Here is a 20395-nt window from a genome sequence, read left to right as displayed (position 1 = left end):
TTCAAAACTAATAGAGATTTTTTCAATTTGGTTTTTTTATCGATGCAGAATTGTTTAAACTTTTGATTTAAAAAAAGAAATTGAAAAAATATTGATTTTTTGCAGAGATATTCGATTAAAGTTGCGTGGGTCTCACAGACCCACGGTCTGACTAAGTCGTCGTCATTTCTGAGAACCGCGAAAGGTCTAACTTATTATATTTATTATTGAATTTACGTTCTATTAAATTTCTTCTACACTTTTGTTTACAAGCACTTTCGATATGATCGATACTCGTAAGTTTTCATATTTTATATTACAAATTTTTTGCGCACTACTATGAAAATTTGGTTTTCTAAACTGTTTCACACGCCGCGCTTCGCATTCATCACAGTTCATTGATACGCCGACGTCAATTAAATGCAGTCAAAGTTGACCTACATTCATATTACGTATGCAGCGTTAAATGCTGCTTTATACTAAAGCTACTGCTTTATGATTAATGTGTATATATTATCTCAGCGTGAATAAACTGTACATGCACGGTGTAGAGAATTATTATTATTCTCTTTCTCTCGTCGTTTTAAGTCGGGGAATTACGTTATGTAGCAGTCGCACCTGCTGAAATCGACGACGTGCTAATCGCTGTGTCGTCACGGCCGACCTTACGCGAGAAAAGCGTTAGGTCGTTCCGTTAATCTCCGTTTCGATATTTGCGACCCTTGTATTCGGGATTTAACCGGACCATGGTGTTTCTTTACATATAAAATGTCATATTTTTCTCATTTTAAAAACCAACTTTATTAACAATTTAACCGCCAGCGACAGCAGTCGAGTTGTAAAAATCAGCGGCACAAAACAGAGAACAGAGAAAGGCGCGCGAAGGAGCGAGATCGAAGGCCGCGCAAACCCTCTCAGACGGATTATGACACGTAGAGAAAGTTCACGACCTTTTGTAGTCTGGCGCTACCCTCACCGGTCCTCGTCGTCCGCCGCCGGTGCTAATCCTCTAACCGGGCCGTTATGCCGTTGTTGACATTTAGCCCCCGGGTGCACTCGAAACCGGTCCGCGATCTCGCGCGACCCGTGAAGGGACGGAGGGAGGGGTAAAGATTTCTGTTCAGAGAAGACGCGCATCCCTTTCGCGAGAAAGATCGTCTCGATGAGAAAAAAAAAGTTGACCTTCGCAGCACCTGCCTGCCGGGAATCTACCTGTCCCCGCCAGTACGAAATTCACAGGGAGAGGTATCCCGAGCTGTATTACTCGGCGGTCCCCATCGGGGGCTCCGAAAGGGCCCGCGGCGCGCGCTACCTACGAAACGGCGTAATGGGATTGGTATTGTCGGCCATTAACATGACAATGCGGCTCCTAAACGGAGCGCTTGTACGCGCGCGTTCGGGCCACCTATACGGGATGTGTGCATTACGGTTAAATGCGTGTCGCCCCGATACGTAGCCGCGATACGGAGAACTGGAAGAGCGAGAGAAAGATAGATAGATAGAGAGAGAGAGAGAGAAATGTTCTCTAAATATGCGGTGTTGTTATGATAATTATAACGTCGGGCCATCGTGTACAGTGCCCATTATGCGCGAGGAGGCGCCTCCTCACAATATTGTGATATCCGATACGCGCGCAAGCGATGCGCGGAACCGAACGAATGCGTCGTGCGCGACACTTCCGTTCATCAGTGTCGCCGATCTGAGGTTTCATGTTTATGGACACTCGCGGTAGTTTGAAATTGTAATAGCTTCTTGAAAGGAGATGCATATACATGATAAACATTTTTACGAATTTATCACGTGCGTGCTCGAACTTTTTGTCACTGAAATTCACATTGTTTGGATTTATTTTACAAATCTAAAAATTTCGACACAGAAATAATTTAACGTAAAAAAGTTTTTGCAATACTTGGTTTTCTTCTTTTTAACAGATTAAATGCACACACTGATAACACGCGCAAACGATTATGAATCTAAAGCGAGTGGACAACCACCTCCAAAAGGAAGTACTTAGATTGCACGTTACGAGATGAGGCGTCCCGAGCGTATCATCGGGCTTGACAATCACGAGAGCGACGAGAAGGGCGAGACTTAATTAGCCGTTCGCGTCGCGTAATTACAGCATTTTCGATTCCGTTACGAGCGCAACACCATCCCACGGAGTCTAGCCCCCTTTTATGCCATCCCCGAGATATCATCCCGTAAACCCATCCGCCGTCTACGGGCTATTATCTTTGAGCAGGCGGCACGAGGAAGCGCGAGGCGCCGCGACACACATCAAAAGCGTAATTATTGCTCATCACGGAGTCACTTTTACAGGCGGTGACTCCGTCGATGCGCCGTCGACTAAGACGCGATGGTCGGGGCTTCGCGCGACGATTAACACTCTCCTCTTCTCGAAGCCTGAAAATAAAATAGTTCCTTTTGCATTCGAATGCATCTTTCGATCGCAAAATATCCGGAAAACACGTGACAAAGATCTCGCGGAACCATCGTGATTGTCAGTTTATCGCGCGGTGGTCGAGATGTTTATTTTCGTGCGCACGTGTCACCGGATGCGAATGTGCAACGCGATCGGTGCAACTGTAAACCCGGGAAATCAACGAGCCCATTAAGAGGATGCTGGATCGTCATTCGATTCACTCATTTTGCATTCATTGATCGGAATGAAAAACGCTTCTTCAGAATAAAAGAGAATAAAAAGTTAAAGAAGTAAAAAGTTTAAAAACATTCAAGAAAAACAAAAAAAAGTTTCTTGACTATCACGACATAGTCCACATTTTAACCTTATATACAAAATTGGCGGTATAAATCCAGAAGAAGGCTGTACTTTTTACTTCTAGAAATATAGACGAATATTTTGAATGCTTCAAAAGGAGATTTTGTAGCTTGAGAAGAAAAAAAGATTTTAGAAAATTAAGATTGGTGCGATTTTAGCAGAAGCGCCTGAGAAACATACGTCTATCCTTGTCTCTCTCATGTCATTTATCCTTGTATCCATAGACGTAGAATATATAGACTGCGCGTTTGGCTGAAAAGACGTCTTCATGGTTGACAGAGACAACATACCTTGAACAGTAACTCTTTCTCTGTCTATCAATGTCTGTGGTGAGATCAGGGCCTACTGTTTTATACCACCTAACCTGCCATCACTCCTTAATCTCTTTCACTCTTCTTCACCCTCCCTATTTTTCTATCCCCACTTTTCCATTACTATTCTATCAATCAGCGAAGACTTCTTTTTCCCCCACTACTTCGCTAGACAAAGATGAGGCTACTGTTCAACACCAGCTGTTTCTCTCAACGTTGAAGACATTTTCTTAACATGGCAAAGGTAGAGAACGCGCAGTCTATACATTCTACGTCTATGGTTTTGGGTTGACTCAGTATCGAGAGATGGCGCCACCTACCCAACAGCGTGGCGGCTGAGTGGCAGTTCGTCGAATTTTCGCCGGCGGTCCAGCATCCTCTTAAAGGCCGTAAACCGAGTGCGCTCTTTTTAGGCACATTTATTTAATGCCGAAGTTAGCACCTGTCCCTATTAGCCGACTGTGTAATTATTGTCTCCCCGTCTCTCATTCTGATGCTTTTTTTATCCCTACGTCTTTTAGTTTTTTTTTGTCACGTTGGAAAAACGCGAGAAAAGAATGAAGCTATGCTGAAGACCTCTGGCTATCGACAATCTATTTGTTGTCTTTTAACGTCTCTCCTCTCATCGCGACCATCTGCGCTGAAATTTTTACCATTCTGTATGATATTCCCGTCTTATAACAGAGCGAAACACTCTCTCGCGCACTGGTCTCGCAACGTCTGGTAATCATCCGCGCGTCGGATCGCGCGCGACGCGGAGGGATTTATGCTTGCAATTTACGCGCGAGAATCGCAAACGGTCGTCTCACTCGCCAGCTGAGCCAGCTCTTTTTCTCTCTCTTTCTCTCAACGGGAGAAAGATGATTCTCGCGGCGCGCGATTCCGCGCAAGTCGCGCGCGCGGCGCGATAAAACGGTCCCGGCTTTTCTTCTGCGGTCCGCGCGCGAGATAGGAGCCATTAATGTAAGTCACCTGTTACAAGAAGCGCGGAATTAAGCGCGGTAAATTATACGTTGCGTCACGTGCGCGTATATACACGCTCTCGTATCCGCTGTGATCTCGCGCACAAGTTATCGGGTATATAACGCCGCGACCGCGGCGGCGCGGCGGACGATCGTAATGAACTTCCTCTCTCGCTCGTTATTGCAACGCGCGTCCCCTGTCCGCGCATTCTTGCATTATCTATCAAGATCGTTCTCGTTAAACGGTGAAACGTGAGGAAACAGTTACGCGAATAAAATGAAGTATCGGAGGATGGTGGGTCCACGGAGAGAACTTAATCTTCTCGAGCAATGTGCATCAGCCTCCTGTTTTTTGTTTTTCTCGCGCAATTGGTACACATGTGTAATTTCTCGCGTAATTTTATTTTTATCGTAACGTGCTTTCTACGTTCGCGAGGATTGATTCGTTGAGGCTTGGTCTTGTCAAGAAGCATTTCCAATCAAGAATCGTTTCTCTTCTTGCAATCGATAGAAGCAATAATCAAGTGAAGAGCTTTGGGTAAAAAGATAGAGATTATGATGAAGAGAAGTGCAAAAACTCGCGACACGGTGTCAGAAGTAAAGAAACGAAACGGCGCTCGACCTCGGAGATGATATACAAGGTGTCGGAGTTTTTCCCACATTATTTGCCAATGACACAATTTCAACGAATTGAAACGTTTTTGTTTCAAATTTGCAATTGAAGAAGAGACTCGGTAACAAAATACGCACATGATTTTGGTAATTGTCGAAAAAGTAGATTTTCTTACACAAGTCATTATTTTTCGGTAAGAATCGGACACCCTGTACGAGAAGATGGAACGCGATCGGGGGGAAGAGCGGGAGCGAGAGAGGCCGAGCGGCTTCGCGCGCGCGAGGATTCCTTCCATGCCCTTCGGAAATGTCATATAGCTGTCGGATGCCGCGGAGGCAATATTTCACGCCGGTAGGTCCCCCCTTGGCCTCCCCCGACCCCTCTTTCGCAGCTCGTTTCTCTCTCTCTCTTTTCCTCGCGGGCCTCACCTCCCGGCGACGTCAACCCACCTCCTTCCCGCGCACGCCCCCGCCACTGGTACTTTTCAAGGAGTTTTTACGGAGTCTCTCGATCTTTAATCACAGCTCGACCTTCCATTGTCAGTGACGTCACCTCCGACTCCGGGAAGGGTGCTCAGGGGATGCTTTGTGTCCGGACTGCGCTGATCCCTCTCCGCGTCATTTGTCTCCGGACGCCTTATTTGTACGCGCGCGTACCAGAAAGAAGGATAGATCGAAATTGCGGAGGGGGAAGGGGGGAGAGAGAGAGAGAGAGAGAGAAAAAAAAAGAGAGGAAATCCGTGATTCTATGGACAAGACTTTCGCGCGCGATGACGAAGAGTGAAGTCGCGACGGAGAGGAGATCCCGTCGCGCATATCGGCAAGTAAACGCGCCGGTCGCGAAAACTTTTGCTGAACGAGCGATTCCTCGCGGGGATCTTACGTCTCCCTTCTCTTCCCCGGTCACCCTTATTCTTTCGACAACCTGCTCCCGCTCTCTGAGGCGGATTACAACGGGACGTATGCGTATCCTCGGGAATTACTCCGGATACGAGCGCGCGATCGCGCTTTCATCCTCGATGTAATATCGATGGGACAATATCGTCGTCGCGTTTTTTACGAACAAAACTATTCACGGTGTAGCGTGAATGGTTCATCCGCTTTGGAATTTTTTGTGAGAAAAAAAAGCGAAATAGCAGTGTGACAATAAAGTGTATAAAAACTAATTCGCAGAAATTGTGCAACTCAAGCCGCAATTATAGCACGGATAGATTCATATTGTACGAGGGGAGCAGTTGACATGGTCTCTTGGTGAAATTGAGACTAATAGAAGGCGGTTCTGAACAGCGCCGGTTCTAGCTAGTACGTACTGGGAAAAACTGTCGAGAACAACCCGAGCGCACACTTCTCGAGAAAACGAGAACAATAGTTGCGTGATAGAAAATATGATGACTGACAAATATTTCAAGCGTTCGTTACGCCGCGATCTTGTCGATTTCAATTTGACAAAAAGGTTATCTTTTGTTGTCAGTTAACTGACTGCCAAACCAGTCGTGGCAGGCTAATCGTGTCGTTGTACAGCGAATGATGATACAGCAAGTTTTGCCAATTATTACAATTCAAACGTGTGTCGACGAGGAACGTGGTTGCGAGCTAACAATGCGTCTTGTGTATAAAACATGTTTGTACAACATTCCGCGCGTGGAAATTCCGAAAGTAACACCACTTGCTCAAATCGACGATCATAAATCAAGTATTTTCTTTAACTTTTTCCGTTTTAACGATCTAAACGCAGATCGTCGTGAACAATCTAATCAAATCCGTTCGAAACATGTTTCGAAATATCCAACCGTACGTCCCAAACGTTCTGGCGGTGTGCAAAACTGTCGACAGATCGCTAATAATTGATTCATTATCTCTGCACGCGCGCAACATCGATAAATCGCCCTCGAATCTCAATCACGATCGGCCGCAGGCAAGCGGGAGGCTTCGAGGGGGTGTGTCACTAGTGACAGCGTATAAGACGGCGCTGGGACTTGGCGGGACCCCACCGCTGAAGATTGGTCAATTTATGATGGTGCTCGGTCAACCAGGCGCCACGGCATTTAGTAGTTAACGCGTGCAACGAGAAAAAAAGAGAGAGAGAGTGAGAGAGAGAAAGAAAGGGAGACACGAGGAGGAAACCAGAGACGCCACTCAACGGCATTATTCGAACTGATGCGGTGAATTGGCGCTGACGACATCGTACGGAGCCAATCCGACGGTTTGTTTATTAACCGTGCGTTGGCGGATTCCTCGCGACATATCTCCCGTTTAATTGGACGCCCGTCTCGATCGAGAGACCGATACGGGTGTGCGGCCGATCGCGCTCGGATTTCGTCCATTATATCAGGCTTTATCAACCGCGATATTTGACGTTCCTCTTGATCCACTTTACCATTTAGCTGTCTCGTACAAAAATCTATTAAAGGCCGGATGTTTATTATGCAAACTGTTAAAGTTGTTGTTAATCCGTTCGTTTAATTAGGTTACACTAGCGGTGCCAATATTGATCAATTTACCTCAGCGAGCAAATAATTTGATATTAATATTCCTTTCTGGGCGTGATATTGTGATACGGTATCATTGCAGGACGATGTGTGTTGTTACGTTGCGCTGTGACTCGATTTAATTATTATTCTAAATTATATACAATGAGTGTGCGTGCGTGTGTGTGTGTGTGTGACAAATACATTGATTGATTCACGCGCAAAAAGGTTAACTGGAGTCGATGTGCAGTATATTTATATTTGCCCGGCAGTATAACGCAATCGTATATAATATCATTCCGATTTCTCCGTTCCTCGACTCTTCGCAAAAAAAGAGCCTGGTAGACGGGAGAATCGTTCTGCGAGTCTTTATGTGGAACGGTCCCTCGTAAAAGGAGGTTGTAATTATGCGGTTTGCGGGTCGCTCGGAGAACGCGATTTCCCGTGCCGCGAGGTGTTAACAATTAAATGTCTCGATTGCCGATGCAAAAGTGTCCTCGATTACGTATGATGTGGCGATGGAAAACCGCAAACCTGTCGCTCGCGCAATTAATCACGAGGCGCGTTTGAAATTATGCATTTTACTCGAAAAATAGCTCGCAGCTTGTTTATCTATCCCTGAAATTATGATTTGTAACGCGAATTACACGATACACCGCGCTAGATAACAGATAGAGAGGTTTGTTGAGATCTTGTAAGATACGGGTTCCCTTGAGCGCTCTGTAATAATAATACGCAAACAAGCCGTGTCGTAAGCGTAAATAGCAAAGTAAACGAGTGCGTAATACGCGTTAACGTGAGATAAGCATATTTTATTGCCACTTTGCGTTATATTGCGATCACAGTTTCTTTTCTTTTCTTTTCTAATGCTAAATTATTACGGGCGCGCACTACACGTCATTTTTATAAATTCAAATAAGACTTTGATTAAAAAACACTTTATAAAAAAATTATGTATCTTGAAAATTATAGAGTAAATTATATATATAAAATACATATTATTTGCTTCAAACTTATCTTGCAAATCCTGACATTTTACGCAATATTTTATTAGTCAAAACGTTGCAAAAAGTCTGAAAAAATTTATGAGGTTTTATTCGACATTCTAAAGAAATAACATTAGTTTTGATATTGTTTGTTTTTATTTTTTTTAAATAAGCCAAAAGGTATTTTCAAAAATCGCTCGAACAACAAATTTGGATTTGCATAGGTTGCATTTGTTATAGGATTATATCTATATATTTATAAATCTGTCTGTTATACTGTTATATCTACAAGAACGTGTTTGTGTGCATGTGTAAAATCAATGGTCATTCACTAGATATCCCGTTATATTCACTGACCTACCCCAACAATTGGCAAACTCCGTGGTTTCGGTCGCGGGTAATTTCGTTCGTTCCCGCGCGCGGTTTCCGCGCGCAGACGTCGCTCGGAAATGCAAATGCGAATCGCATTATTTCCCCGCGTACGCGTAATGGCCCATTATGCGCACGTGGGCCCCACCACAAAGGAATCTGGCGTCTCTCCGCCAACCGCGTTTATGTGCACGCCGCGTGTCGAGGAGAGGATGCGATCGCGTAACGAGAAACGACAGTCTCGGAGAGAGAGTTCGCGACAAAAAGTACCCTCCGATGACCCCTCACGGCACGCACGCCCGACTTTTCGATCATCGACCAACACCGTCCCCGTCGATTTATGCGAACAGCTTACCCCACGATTCTTCACGCACACGCACGCACGCCTCCTGATAAAAAGCGATTCGTCGTAGTTGACTGCGACAGGCGGGTTCCCGTTTCACGGAAAAACGCGCTAATGAAACCGACCTTGATGTGTGCGTGACGGAGTGAGTACGTGCGTGCGATGTAATGAGCTTCTCGAAGTGCTAACGACCGGCCAAAGTAATACGAAGCTTCATTTAAAATCGCGGATAAATACCAAAAAAGCGCAAAAAATAAATAGCTATTTTCCAGTCTCGTGAATGGAATAACAAGTGAAAATTCTTTTGCGCGAAAGAAAAAAAAAACAAACATGACTGGTTAAATTTACGCGATATCGTGACTTTTCTTCGTGGGTACACCCGATATGTTGTACTTGGGTACGCGTCATTTCTCTCATCGCGCGCGAACAAGAGACTTGAATTTTCCGCGAAACAATGGTGCACGGTTTCACGGGCGAGACGCCGAAGTGAGCAGATGGCCCACGTGATTAGTCTGACATTTGCACCGGCGGCTCCGGTTGGCACGTGCATTCCAGCGTGGCGGATCTCAGTCTCATCTGCCCGTAGGCAGTTTCGCGCTACAACCCCACGAAGACCTTAACCCTCGCGTCAAAATGACAAGTCACACCTGTAGCGTCGTCTGAACTTGACAAAACAGTGATTCATATCCTCGTACACGCAACAATAGTAGTTGACGTGTAGTAAACATTACTTGTGTGTTACATTTTCAGGGCGATTTTTTTATTTAATTATTCCCTTCAAGTCCAGACGTGGGTCTCTCAGACCCGCTCAAAACTTGCGCATCAGCGCAAGTTTCTAGAAAAAAAAACTAAGTTTTTTCAAACGCTTGTATCTTCAAAATTACTAGAGATTTTTTTCACTTTTTTATCGACGCAGAATCGTTCAAACTGTCGATTCAAAAAAACAAAATTGAAAAAATATTGATTTTTTGCGGAGATATTCGATCTTAAGTCGCTCACAGACTCGGTCTGGCCGCGAAAAGTTAATTAAATTCTCTAGTTCTTTTAATCTGGCTTCTTAGGATAAAAAAGAAAAATTTCAAGCGATCGTATTATATTTGAAAGAAATATCAAGTTAAGAAATCACGTACATAGTTGACAGTTAACATTGATCACATTGTCGGAAAAATGGACTTGGAGAAGTCTGTGAAATTAAATCTCGGCGAATCTTGGCACGCGCAGTCGTGCAGATAATTTCGATGCAGCAGATTAAACTATCACGCTACGATTGCCTTCGCGAGAACACTTCCGCGAGCTCGATTTCCGCTCGCCCGTCATTGTCGGCGGTAGGCCAAGTTTAATTTCTCCCTTTTTTACCCGCTTCCCCTCTTTTCCTTTACTCCTTCTGGTTCGCGATCGTCTCTCCATTCGAGATCGCTAGAGAGGAACTCTCCGCCTCGCTAATCATGCCTCGGCTAATGGGCAACAACGATAATTAGTCCGATAATAAAGCGTAGGTGCTTCTTCCTTGCGCGTAGATTAAACGGCAATAGTTATCGCCTTCCGCGCGCGCTTCGCCTAACGAAGAAATGCTCTTTGAGAGCAGAAAAATTGCAATTGTCTACCATCGACTTGAACACGAGCAGGAAATTAGAGTTGAAGCGTAAAAAAAATGTAAAAAATTGAAGACTAACAGATTTTATGTAAAAACGCGTTTGTTTTTAAATAAAATCTTTTAGTCATCAATTTTTCCAAGTTTTCAAAAGAGAATATTTGTTTAAATCCACTCACTAGTCAATGCGCCGCAGTCCGTCGTTGAAACACATTCGTTATCATTGTGTACGCGCAACACTCGCGACGCGTTCTTCGACGAACGCCATATTTAAAAAACTTGCCCTGCCAACTTTGTGCCATAACTGCATACGCGCGATCGCAACACTCCGTACACTAAATCGGAGATACAATCGTTATTACGAACCGCGATTGATTCTAAATATACGCGTTCTGTTCTCTTTGTTGCACACGCTCGATAGTTTGCATGTGAAAATTATAGTTTTTTGCGAAAAAATGCAATACTGTATTTATCGTCACGGAAAAGGCATTACGATCGCCAGATCCAAAACACACAGCACTATCTCGTTTACCTAGTTAAGTACTTTGCATTTCAAAATTCAAAATAGGTTGTGTGTTTCTTGTAAATTTTTTCCGCAAAAAAAGTTTTAAACTCGCAGTTTCAAGTATGTAACCAAACACAATAAATAAAATAAAATATATAACCGAAGTTTAAAAGAAAGTACGTGAAGTTTTGAAAGCTCCTAGGAGCCTTACGTTGGATGTTTGTTGCGTAATAAATATATATCTACAAGGTGTCCGGAAAATCGCCCACAATACTTCAGAAAGTGATCGGGGGATCCAAAAAGAAGGAAAAGAAGTTATGAAAACATAAGTCCAAAAATAAGTCGTTTTCGAGTTATAGCCACTTTTATGTCCACTTTAGCATCTCTAATTTTTTATTTTTTATTCTTTTAAGTTTTCAATTCTTATTTTTTATTTCTGAAGTTTTTTTCAAGTTTTCAATATTTGTAAATACAGTTACATTATCTTTAAAATAAAGGATAAACATAAACAGGTATTTAAATCGAATTAAATATGATGTTCATAATGGCCACCTTCAGCACGAATGCAGGTCCTTATTCTTCCATCAAAATAGTCCGAAATGAAGTTATTTATGTTAAAATACAATAAAATAAATTATGATTATGAAACAAATTACAATTTTTAAACATAAAAGTGGCTATAACTCGGAAACGACTTATTTCCGGACCTATGTTTATATAGCTTTTTTTATTCTTTTTAGATCTCCAATCATTTTCCGTAGTATTACGGGCGATTTTCCGTACACTCTGTATATACATATACATATATTTATTACACAACAACATTCATTGTAAGGCTCCTAGAACCTTTCAAAATTTTGCATAGTTTGTAACCAAAAGAGTAACTAAAACTTATTAGTATTAATTGTTTAAAATAGATTTTTACAAATTTGTCAAGATGTATGCATGTTAACCCTCTATGGATCCATGTAACTTTCAAGTCACAAGCTAATATATCCACATTTTACCAAATAGTTTTAGTTTTTTTCACAAGATGATGTATACGTCTTAATTATATAATGCCTCTGAAATAACCAATAACAATATTGATGACGGTTGGCACCATCAACCTGAAATGTCAAAATAAATATCTTGCAAGTTGTCTGCAGATAGAAACCAAAGGGAAATTCGGCCCATAGAGGGTCAAAAAAAATTTGCTATCGAAGTTACAGATGTTTGAAAAAAAAAATAGAAATACCATCTCTCTCTTTCTTCTTTGAATACGAATATAATCTAAATATTGTTTTCTCAATTTTGTTGTTTACAGACGCCTGTGGTCTCTCGGACGTAGCGCACATCGAATCCCTCCAGGAGAAGTCGCAGTGCGCGTTGGAAGAGTATTGCCGGTCGCAGTACCCGAACCAACCGACGAGGTTCGGCAAGCTGCTGCTGCGATTGCCGTCCCTGCGGACGGTCTCGTCGCAAGTGATCGAGCAGCTCTTCTTCGTGCGGCTGGTAGGCAAGACGCCGATCGAGACGCTTATCAGAGACATGCTGCTGAGTGGCAACAGCTTCAACTGGCCCTATCACATATCCACAATGTGACACTCTGTCTGGAGGCAGCTGGCTTCCGCATAATATTACAGTCCGAGCGGCGGCGTCGCGACGCCCGGCGACGATCCGCGTGCCCGATTCGCGTGTTAAAACCGCGCGAGAGATAATCGTCGCGAGAGAATCGGCGCCGCGAATCCCGACGCTCGGTGCTGTGCGTGCGACGAAGAGAAGGACGCGGAAGCGACTCGTTTTCGCCGAATCGCGAAGCGACGTCGAAACGGATGCGTTCCAAATGTCATTCTAGTTTTAACATCGTTAATTAGTACGTTATATATCAAGTCGCTCCGACTTTGCGGCAACGAGCAATTTGTCGTTTTTTTTTTCGTCAATATTTCTCTCATTGTCTTTGTGTTTCGCTAGATAGATACGATCGGGATCATGTAGGGACTTTTACGCGCGATGAGGAGAGACGCGACTCGACCTCGGAATGGTAAAGAAGACTCATTGATAAAACACGAACAAGTAGAACGAAAGAGGAAAGATTACGGTGAGAAAGAGAGAGAGTTTAGGAAAGAGAATTGAGCGTGATCATTAACTGAGTTCGAGCTAGAGTGATAGGATAATATGCGCGGAGAGAAAGATACGAGGGCGGTGAAGAGACGTCGTCTTGTTCGGAGAAGAGGAATCTCGGAGGCGAAAGGAGCAGGGAAAAGCGGGAGGGAGAGAGAGAAAAGATGTTGTAATAAAGACGTTGCTCATTCAGAGATCGCCGAGTGGCTCGACAGCGCCCAGGAACATCTACTGGGCGTTAAAACTTGGTACTCGCTAAAGTAATCGAGCAAAGACGAAAGAAAGAGAGAGAGAGATTGTGCGCGGGTTTGTTTTAGGCGAGCATGTGTGCATGTATGCATGAGTAAAAGAAAGCGAGTGAACAAGAGATAGATTGAAAGGAGTAAGAAAAAGAAACGAGGAAGAAAAAGGGAGAGGAGAGAATAGATAGATAAGCGTTTTGTTATATGGCAAAGAATGAAATAAAGAAAGGGGGGGGAAGCAAGACGAGCGTGGCGTGAAGAAGTCATAAATTAGCATTTATAATCAACGATGAAGGAGAGAGAGAGAGAAAGAGAGCCCGGTGAATCTCCCATCGCTATCTTGAATCAATCTTCGCGTCGAGTACTCGCTATTAGTCGAGTCATGCCACGGGCCTTAGTCATTCGTCTTGACGCCTCCTCTACGAGGCCGTTCTCTCCGCGTCTGTAGTCCGTGAAACATTCTTTTGGAAATATTCCTTTCGGTCGCGCGGACGACGCTCATTCCCGACGCACGTGTGCACCGGCAGAGTCCGAGTCCCACGGTTTTCGTCGAACGTTTTCGTGACTTTTGAGATTATTTCCGATCGCTATTGTAGTCTCTATTTCGGTTGTTTCACCATGTGTTCGAGAAGTTCTTTTTTAATCTCGCTCGCCGAAATCTTAGGACGCGACTTTGTTGTAAAATTGATTTTTTATATCCAATTTTCCTATGAAAACATTTGTTCAACAGCGCCGTTCGAGAATCGACGTTTTCTCTTTCTTGCGCAACGTATTTAATTCATGCGTTTTTTTTTCCTGGTTTTCTTATCCGTTCGTATTTTGTCTCGATTATATGTTTATTGTAACTTTGAAGTAGATCAAATGCGCACTGTTTTTTTATTCTTAAAAGCGAAATTTGTTTTGTAAGGGCCACAGTATGCGATGTTGATATACGTGTTGGTCTATTTAAATATAAATATATTGTACAAATTTTTATGTATAGTACTTAGAAACGAAGAGACACAGTCGGCGCGCCCGATATTTTTAGCGACAACTTTATTGGTAAATAAAAAAAAACGATTCTCTGTTGTAAGTAGAATGTAAAGTGCAAAGAATTGTGCGTGTCAAGATCACGAAGAAAAGAAAATTACTCACGAAAACTCTATCGCGCCAAGTAAATAAATTATAATCCTTTTTGCGGCAGTGTTTGTAACAGGCGGCGTTCGTATACGCGAACGGCAAACGATCACGTTTCGTCATTTGCTTGTATCGTATTAGGCTTACGGCGCGTGATTTCGACGTCTCGTCTGACGACGGTCGTCTTCGAGGAAAGCTTCGAGAAAGAAGAGAGCGACGGCGAAACGACCACACGTCGTTACGACTTCAACTTGGATGACAATATAACGCGCGATATCATAACAGCCAATATTATATATCTTGTAAATACGATATTTTTACCTTGGGTTACTTAAGAACGTACGTGACGAGATCACTCGAGAATGCGATACGACGACGTCCTCCTTGTATGCCAGTGCCATTGCGCGACAAATTATTTCATCATTAAACAAATGATCCTGCGGAGATTGAGGGGCCGATCGATGGACCGTTTGTCGATCAAACTTCGTTACAAAAATCTATACAACGTCCGAAGAAAACTTAGCGAAAAGGGTAAGAGACTATTCCGTTTTACATTAAATTCTTAAAAACATTCTGAAAACGTGATTCTGTTTGCATGAAAATTTCGTTGCGTCTTGTTGAATTGTAGGATAACTCGTTACGCGCGTCCCATTCCGCAAAATTGATATCACATTAGTTTGTAAAAACAAAAACTATACCGGAAAGCATTTAAGGTTTGTAATTAAAAGAGAAAATGTGAAGAATATATTCTTCTATAAATTGTCAAAATTACAATTATGTTAAAATATTTTATTGTATACAATTAATAGATATACATATTTTTATTTTATGTATGTACATTTATTATAGATAGCTCGGTAAGTCGGGAAAACTTCAAAAAAAAGCAGAATTTTTAAGTTTTGAAACTTTATGTGAATTTATTATTTGTAAATCGCAAACAAAATTAATGTAATGAGGGTAATATATACATGTTCCGTTAGGTAATATTTAAAATTGTATTTCTTTTTCCAAAGATGGTTTTTGATCGAAAAAAACGTTGGTGTAATTTAAACTAAAGAAAAAAAATGTAATGGCAGATCTCGATTCGAGAAAAATTTGTCGTAACGAGTGGAGTGGAGACGCACAATGCGCTATATCGAAGTATATTTTTGATTGAAGTACATATGAAGAATATTCGATATTGCTCGTCGCTGAGTCTCCGATGAGTCGGCACAAAAGACGTAAAGATAAAGATAGAATGACCACGAGTTGAATATGCAAAGAAAAATGAGGACGGTGCGCGGTGAGATAGTGTGCGTGTGCGTGTGTGTGTGTAATGTCCGCTGTCAACGCGTGCGTGTGTTTTAAATGCGCGTGTAAAACAAGTGGAAGAGAGAAGTGAATGTGAGAGAAAAGAAGCGAAATATAATGCGAACTACATAATGTGATATATGTATGTCAAAATTGAAACCCGATTTTCTCCGAGACGGTGCTTTTTCTATCTTATAAATATTGTACAATATACGTGTATTGTGTACGTATACTCGGCGCGTTGTATAGAGTTGTTCACACAACACCACGAGAGGAGATATTTGAATATTACGTTATACTAAATGTGGCAATTGTCGAGCTAGTTACTTAGTGTGGCGCACTCTCTTTTTAGGGGTATATGGGATATTTCTCATTTGTTTTTTTTTTTTTTTTTTTTTTTTTTTTTTTTTTTTTTTTTTTTTTTATATAAGCAAAGCGACGTTGGTTCCGTACATAGAAAAGAATATTTTGTGATCGAGTTCCTCGAGCGGGATCTAATACTAACGGTATTTTCAGCTTGATTCTCGCGCAAAGATATATATCGATCATACGTTAAATTAAATTGAAAAATAAAACAAATGCTGTTGTAGGAGTAAATTTTCTGATGTATCGAGTACTTAAAACGTGAGATATCGCTTGATTCCACTTAAAAACTCGGAAAGCGGCGTGTCCTCGTCGACACGTCGTTTTCGGTTCTTCGATATTTACATTCCCGTAACGTGGATCCTTCTCGAGGTGCTCGCCAATGCGGTTGCTCACGCGCGAAACTCAAAATTGTATTATATATCGAATGCGTGTATGTATGTCGACAAGGCACAAGTGACATTCTTATACATAGTTATGTATAAAGCCGTGAACATTTTTGTATAAAAAAACAACATGTAAATAATTAATATATATAAATATAAATAAAGAATATATAAATGGATATAAATATGAAAATATATATGAACATATATATAAATAAATTGCAAAGAAATATATAAATAAATATATACAAATGAAAAAATATATATATATATATATTGTATCTCTCAGCGTGTGTTGCGTAGGACATCGCTACGACGAGTACTAAAAGCATTACTGATGATGATGATGATGTAATCAGTGTCGAGACGCATAATGGCGGTATGTACGAATTGTAGATGTAACGCGACTGGTCTTTTTTGCAGATGTTAATAATAAGAAAAATATCACAACACGTTACAAAGTATAACCAGTGTACCGATTATTCCGACCTTTGTCTCGCGAATCATTTCAAATTTGCAATTCTCTTTTATGCGCCGGTCGCAAATTCATAATCTCGTGTAGAAAATTATGCAATTAACAAACTGAAATCTCCTGTTCAAATAAATTGAAACAAAATTCCAACGGGAAGAAAGAGAGATCGCGACTTTGCGGAAGGGAGAGGAAGCGGCGGAAAGAAGGCAAGACGAGGAAAAAAAAGAAACGAGAAACGGAGTGCCTTCCTTCAGCCGAGAGACCGACGGGGTCGCGATCGCAGACAGAAGCATCGCCGTCACGTCGGCCAGAAATCACTCGCGCCGCGGGCCCGGGGAAAATTCGCTCTCGCCAATTGTTTATATTGAAATACGCTCGTGCAGGAATGCACCTCGGGCACGGTAAGTGCGTCGGTCTCGTTCAAGAACGGAGGAGGGGGAAACGCTGTGTGAACGAGATGTGTGTGCGTGCCGTCGAGGTATTCGAAAAAGAAACCAAGGGAACCGCATTCGTGGCGCGGCTTCCTTTCCGTTCGCGGAGTTCTCGCCTTCCTCCCCGGGACGTACGTAGACTTCCAACATCCACACGTCCTTCTGGCGCGGCACGTGGCCAGCGATAAAAGCAAAAGAAGAATTCCTATTTAGATCGTAAATATTCAACAGTGAACAAAAAATATACGATAAATTTCTTCTCAATACAGAAGACTTCTGTTCTCTTTTAAAAATAGATAAGACTCTTTTAATAGTTTGGAAGCCAAGTTAGAAATTCTTGACAGGGAAATGAATGTCATTCGAGAACATGTGGCGACGAATAACGAGCGAGATGACATACACCATATATTTACGACGCTCGCTTGTCGTACGCGAATCGACAAATCAAGTCGAATTGGAGCTTCCGTGGACGACGATTCCGCCGATTCTGAAGCGTCGCGTCGTTGGGCAAGAGGTGTCCTCTCACCGATCTACGGGAGGCGCATACATACATAAATACTGGATAAATCACGAGGAAGCGGACGACGGCCCGATGCGCGCATGCACGGAAAGACAAAAACGGTAGTTTCGCGGCAACATGTCGCGCCAAATGCTTAAAATCTCGATAAATCTAGAAAGCCGCGGAAACGGGCGGAATCGATGATATCTAGGAAGGCGTTATACGGAAAGTAACGCCGCTTTCCAGACACGTCAAGTAGAGAGACTTTAAGGTTGTATTCAGGGTAAGATCTCAGTCAAAAGTTTAAGAAACATAGCGTAAACCGAAGCTATTTTAATATTTAGATAATAATTGTTTGCTGGAAAAGTATTATTTGTATTAAAATAAGTTTAAAAAACTATTTATTATACTTTTAATGATTACGAAAAGGTTTTTACGTATATTCTGTGCCATTTTAATGTTCACTTTTGATACTTTTGTGTGAGTAGGATTATACTCTACTTGCAACATAAAATAAATGAAAAACTGGAAATGTATGAATCATAAAAGTTCGTTAAAACGTAACAATTGATGTATACAATTACAAATATAATTGTTTTATGTATATTAAATAAATATTTTTATTAATTTTAGCAAAATATAAATTTATATTTTATGTGATATTCTCGAAATGATTATTTTTTCGAGTGGAATTTGTTTTTAAGATATTTATTAACAACTGCAAAAAATTTCAAAATTACGGCATATCTACATCTACAGTTATTTTTTAATTTATATCAGAATATCGTGAAATCCCGTAAGAACTCGTGTTAAATTAAAATCGTACTAACTTTTTACAAGACTCGCAAAAGAGCTGAAATTTTGCACAATGTTTTTTTTTATATTATCTACTGACTAGCAAAATTTGAATAATCTGGCATATCTTTTATCTTACCCTGAATACAACTTTGAGGATGTTTAGTACTTATTTTTGAAATGTTAGCAATTAAATACAAATTTTACATATTGTTCTTATATATGTTCAGAGACTTATGAAAAAATTCAGAGTCGATTCACTGAAGCAATCAAAAGTTATAAGCATTTTAGTTTGCAACGAGTTTATCCGTAACTTGATCAAAACTGTGTGACCGCGTTAATTCAAGTGGCTAAAATGAATAAAAAAATGATAGGAATTAGTTTAAACTTTGAAAAAGATGAAATTAGATATAGAAGAAATTTTTGATTAAATAATTTTGACCAGTAGATGATTTAAAAGATCAATATAATTTGTGCTGTTATCTAAGTGACGCGTGATTCTCTGTAAAAACGTGGCAACATGGCATTGTTATTACTTGAACGTCTGCGCGCGCATATGTACGTGGTTTTTTGATTGTAAAAAAAAAAAAATTAAAGATAAATTCAAAATTACATTTCTGCACTCTAATTATGAATAATAATAAGATTCTGCGTAATTTTTATTGCTCAAACTACACAAGAAAAGCATATATTTGTCAACATCAAATTTCAGCTACTTTTTGCTACGATTGGACATACAAAACATCCTTAAAGCTCTACACGCGAACGACATTTTTTTTCTCAGTTGTCATCGGTTTGGTGAAAAAATCATTTCTTTGTTTCAGCGATCAAATAAATATAAAGAGATATGTGTGTCGCATTATCTCGTTTCAGCTTATTCGAATAATAAAGAGAAAGATACATGGCATCTGGGAACTCGAGATCTTGTTAACATCTCGCGCGTAAATATAAAAAATGACGACCGATCGCGGAAATACGCGGAAGATCCGGATTTTTTGTTTGATTCCGGATGTCTAGCGCACAGCCGATGATTTGTGTGCCATGTCGAAAACAAACCGCTTCATTCAGAATCCACGCTCATCTCTATCGTTATCGAAGAGATAACGTTCTGCGCGCCGTGCACAGCTCTCTATACTCTCATCGAAATGACGTTTCTTAACGTTTCACTGAATATACATGCGATGTGGTTGTGAAACTTGTTTGTTGCCGTAACGATTTCTTTTTCAAAGTAACGCGTTACGAAAGATACGAATTGCGGGAGATCTGTGTGTGTGTGTGTGTATTCAAAGCGAGACGATTGAGATGTGTGAACTTTTTTGAAAAAAGTTTCAAGGAAAAAATACAACTTTTGATACGGCGTGTTGCGTTCAAATTATTATTATCATATTTAGACGCGAAAACAGATTTCGTAATTTTTGGTTTTTTTTATTGCTTTCTGAAAGCACAAATCAAAGTCTGAAATAATGAAAAAACATATGCCAAAGTAAAACAACACACATTTTCGTTAAAACATTATGTGTGAGTCTACGGTGAGTCGGAACAAAGATCACTTTTGAGAACTGAATGTCCAAGACAGTCGTCATTATCCTGAGATGGTGCCGGCCTCCAGCATCCGGGAATGGCGGAACTACCGAAAGAATAGGAGGAAGAGGAACGGGATGAGAGGACGTTGCGGAGATTTGGAGCGGCTCCAGCAGCGACCGCGTTCGCTATATATCCCGTTTTATCGTTTCCCTCGCGAGAAGAGAGAAAGAGATACGGTCAACCCCGGCGATAACCCCGGTGTCTGACCT

General features: G+C 41.4%; 1 protein-coding gene across 1 annotated transcript in view; it reads left to right on the top strand.

Annotated features, from left to right (window-relative positions):
• Positions 1 to 15162, top strand: part of LOC109857598 (steroid receptor seven-up, isoforms B/C) — a 119491-nt gene extending 104329 nt beyond the window's left edge. Inside the window, exon 4 of the mRNA XM_020434068.1 lies at positions 12212 to 15162. Coding sequence (XP_020289657.1) covers positions 12212 to 12489 — 278 coding nt within the window. The 3' untranslated portion in view covers positions 12490 to 15162. The remainder of the gene's footprint in view (positions 1 to 12211) is intronic.
• The last annotated feature ends 5233 nt before the right edge of the window (positions 15163 to 20395 follow it).

This window comes from Pseudomyrmex gracilis, unplaced genomic scaffold (genome assembly GCF_002006095.1).
Source record: "Pseudomyrmex gracilis isolate BER0280 unplaced genomic scaffold, ASM200609v1 scaffold_165, whole genome shotgun sequence".
Classification (NCBI taxonomy): domain Eukaryota; kingdom Metazoa; phylum Arthropoda; class Insecta; order Hymenoptera; family Formicidae; genus Pseudomyrmex; species Pseudomyrmex gracilis.
This window is presented reverse-complemented; position numbering and strand designations above follow the sequence as displayed.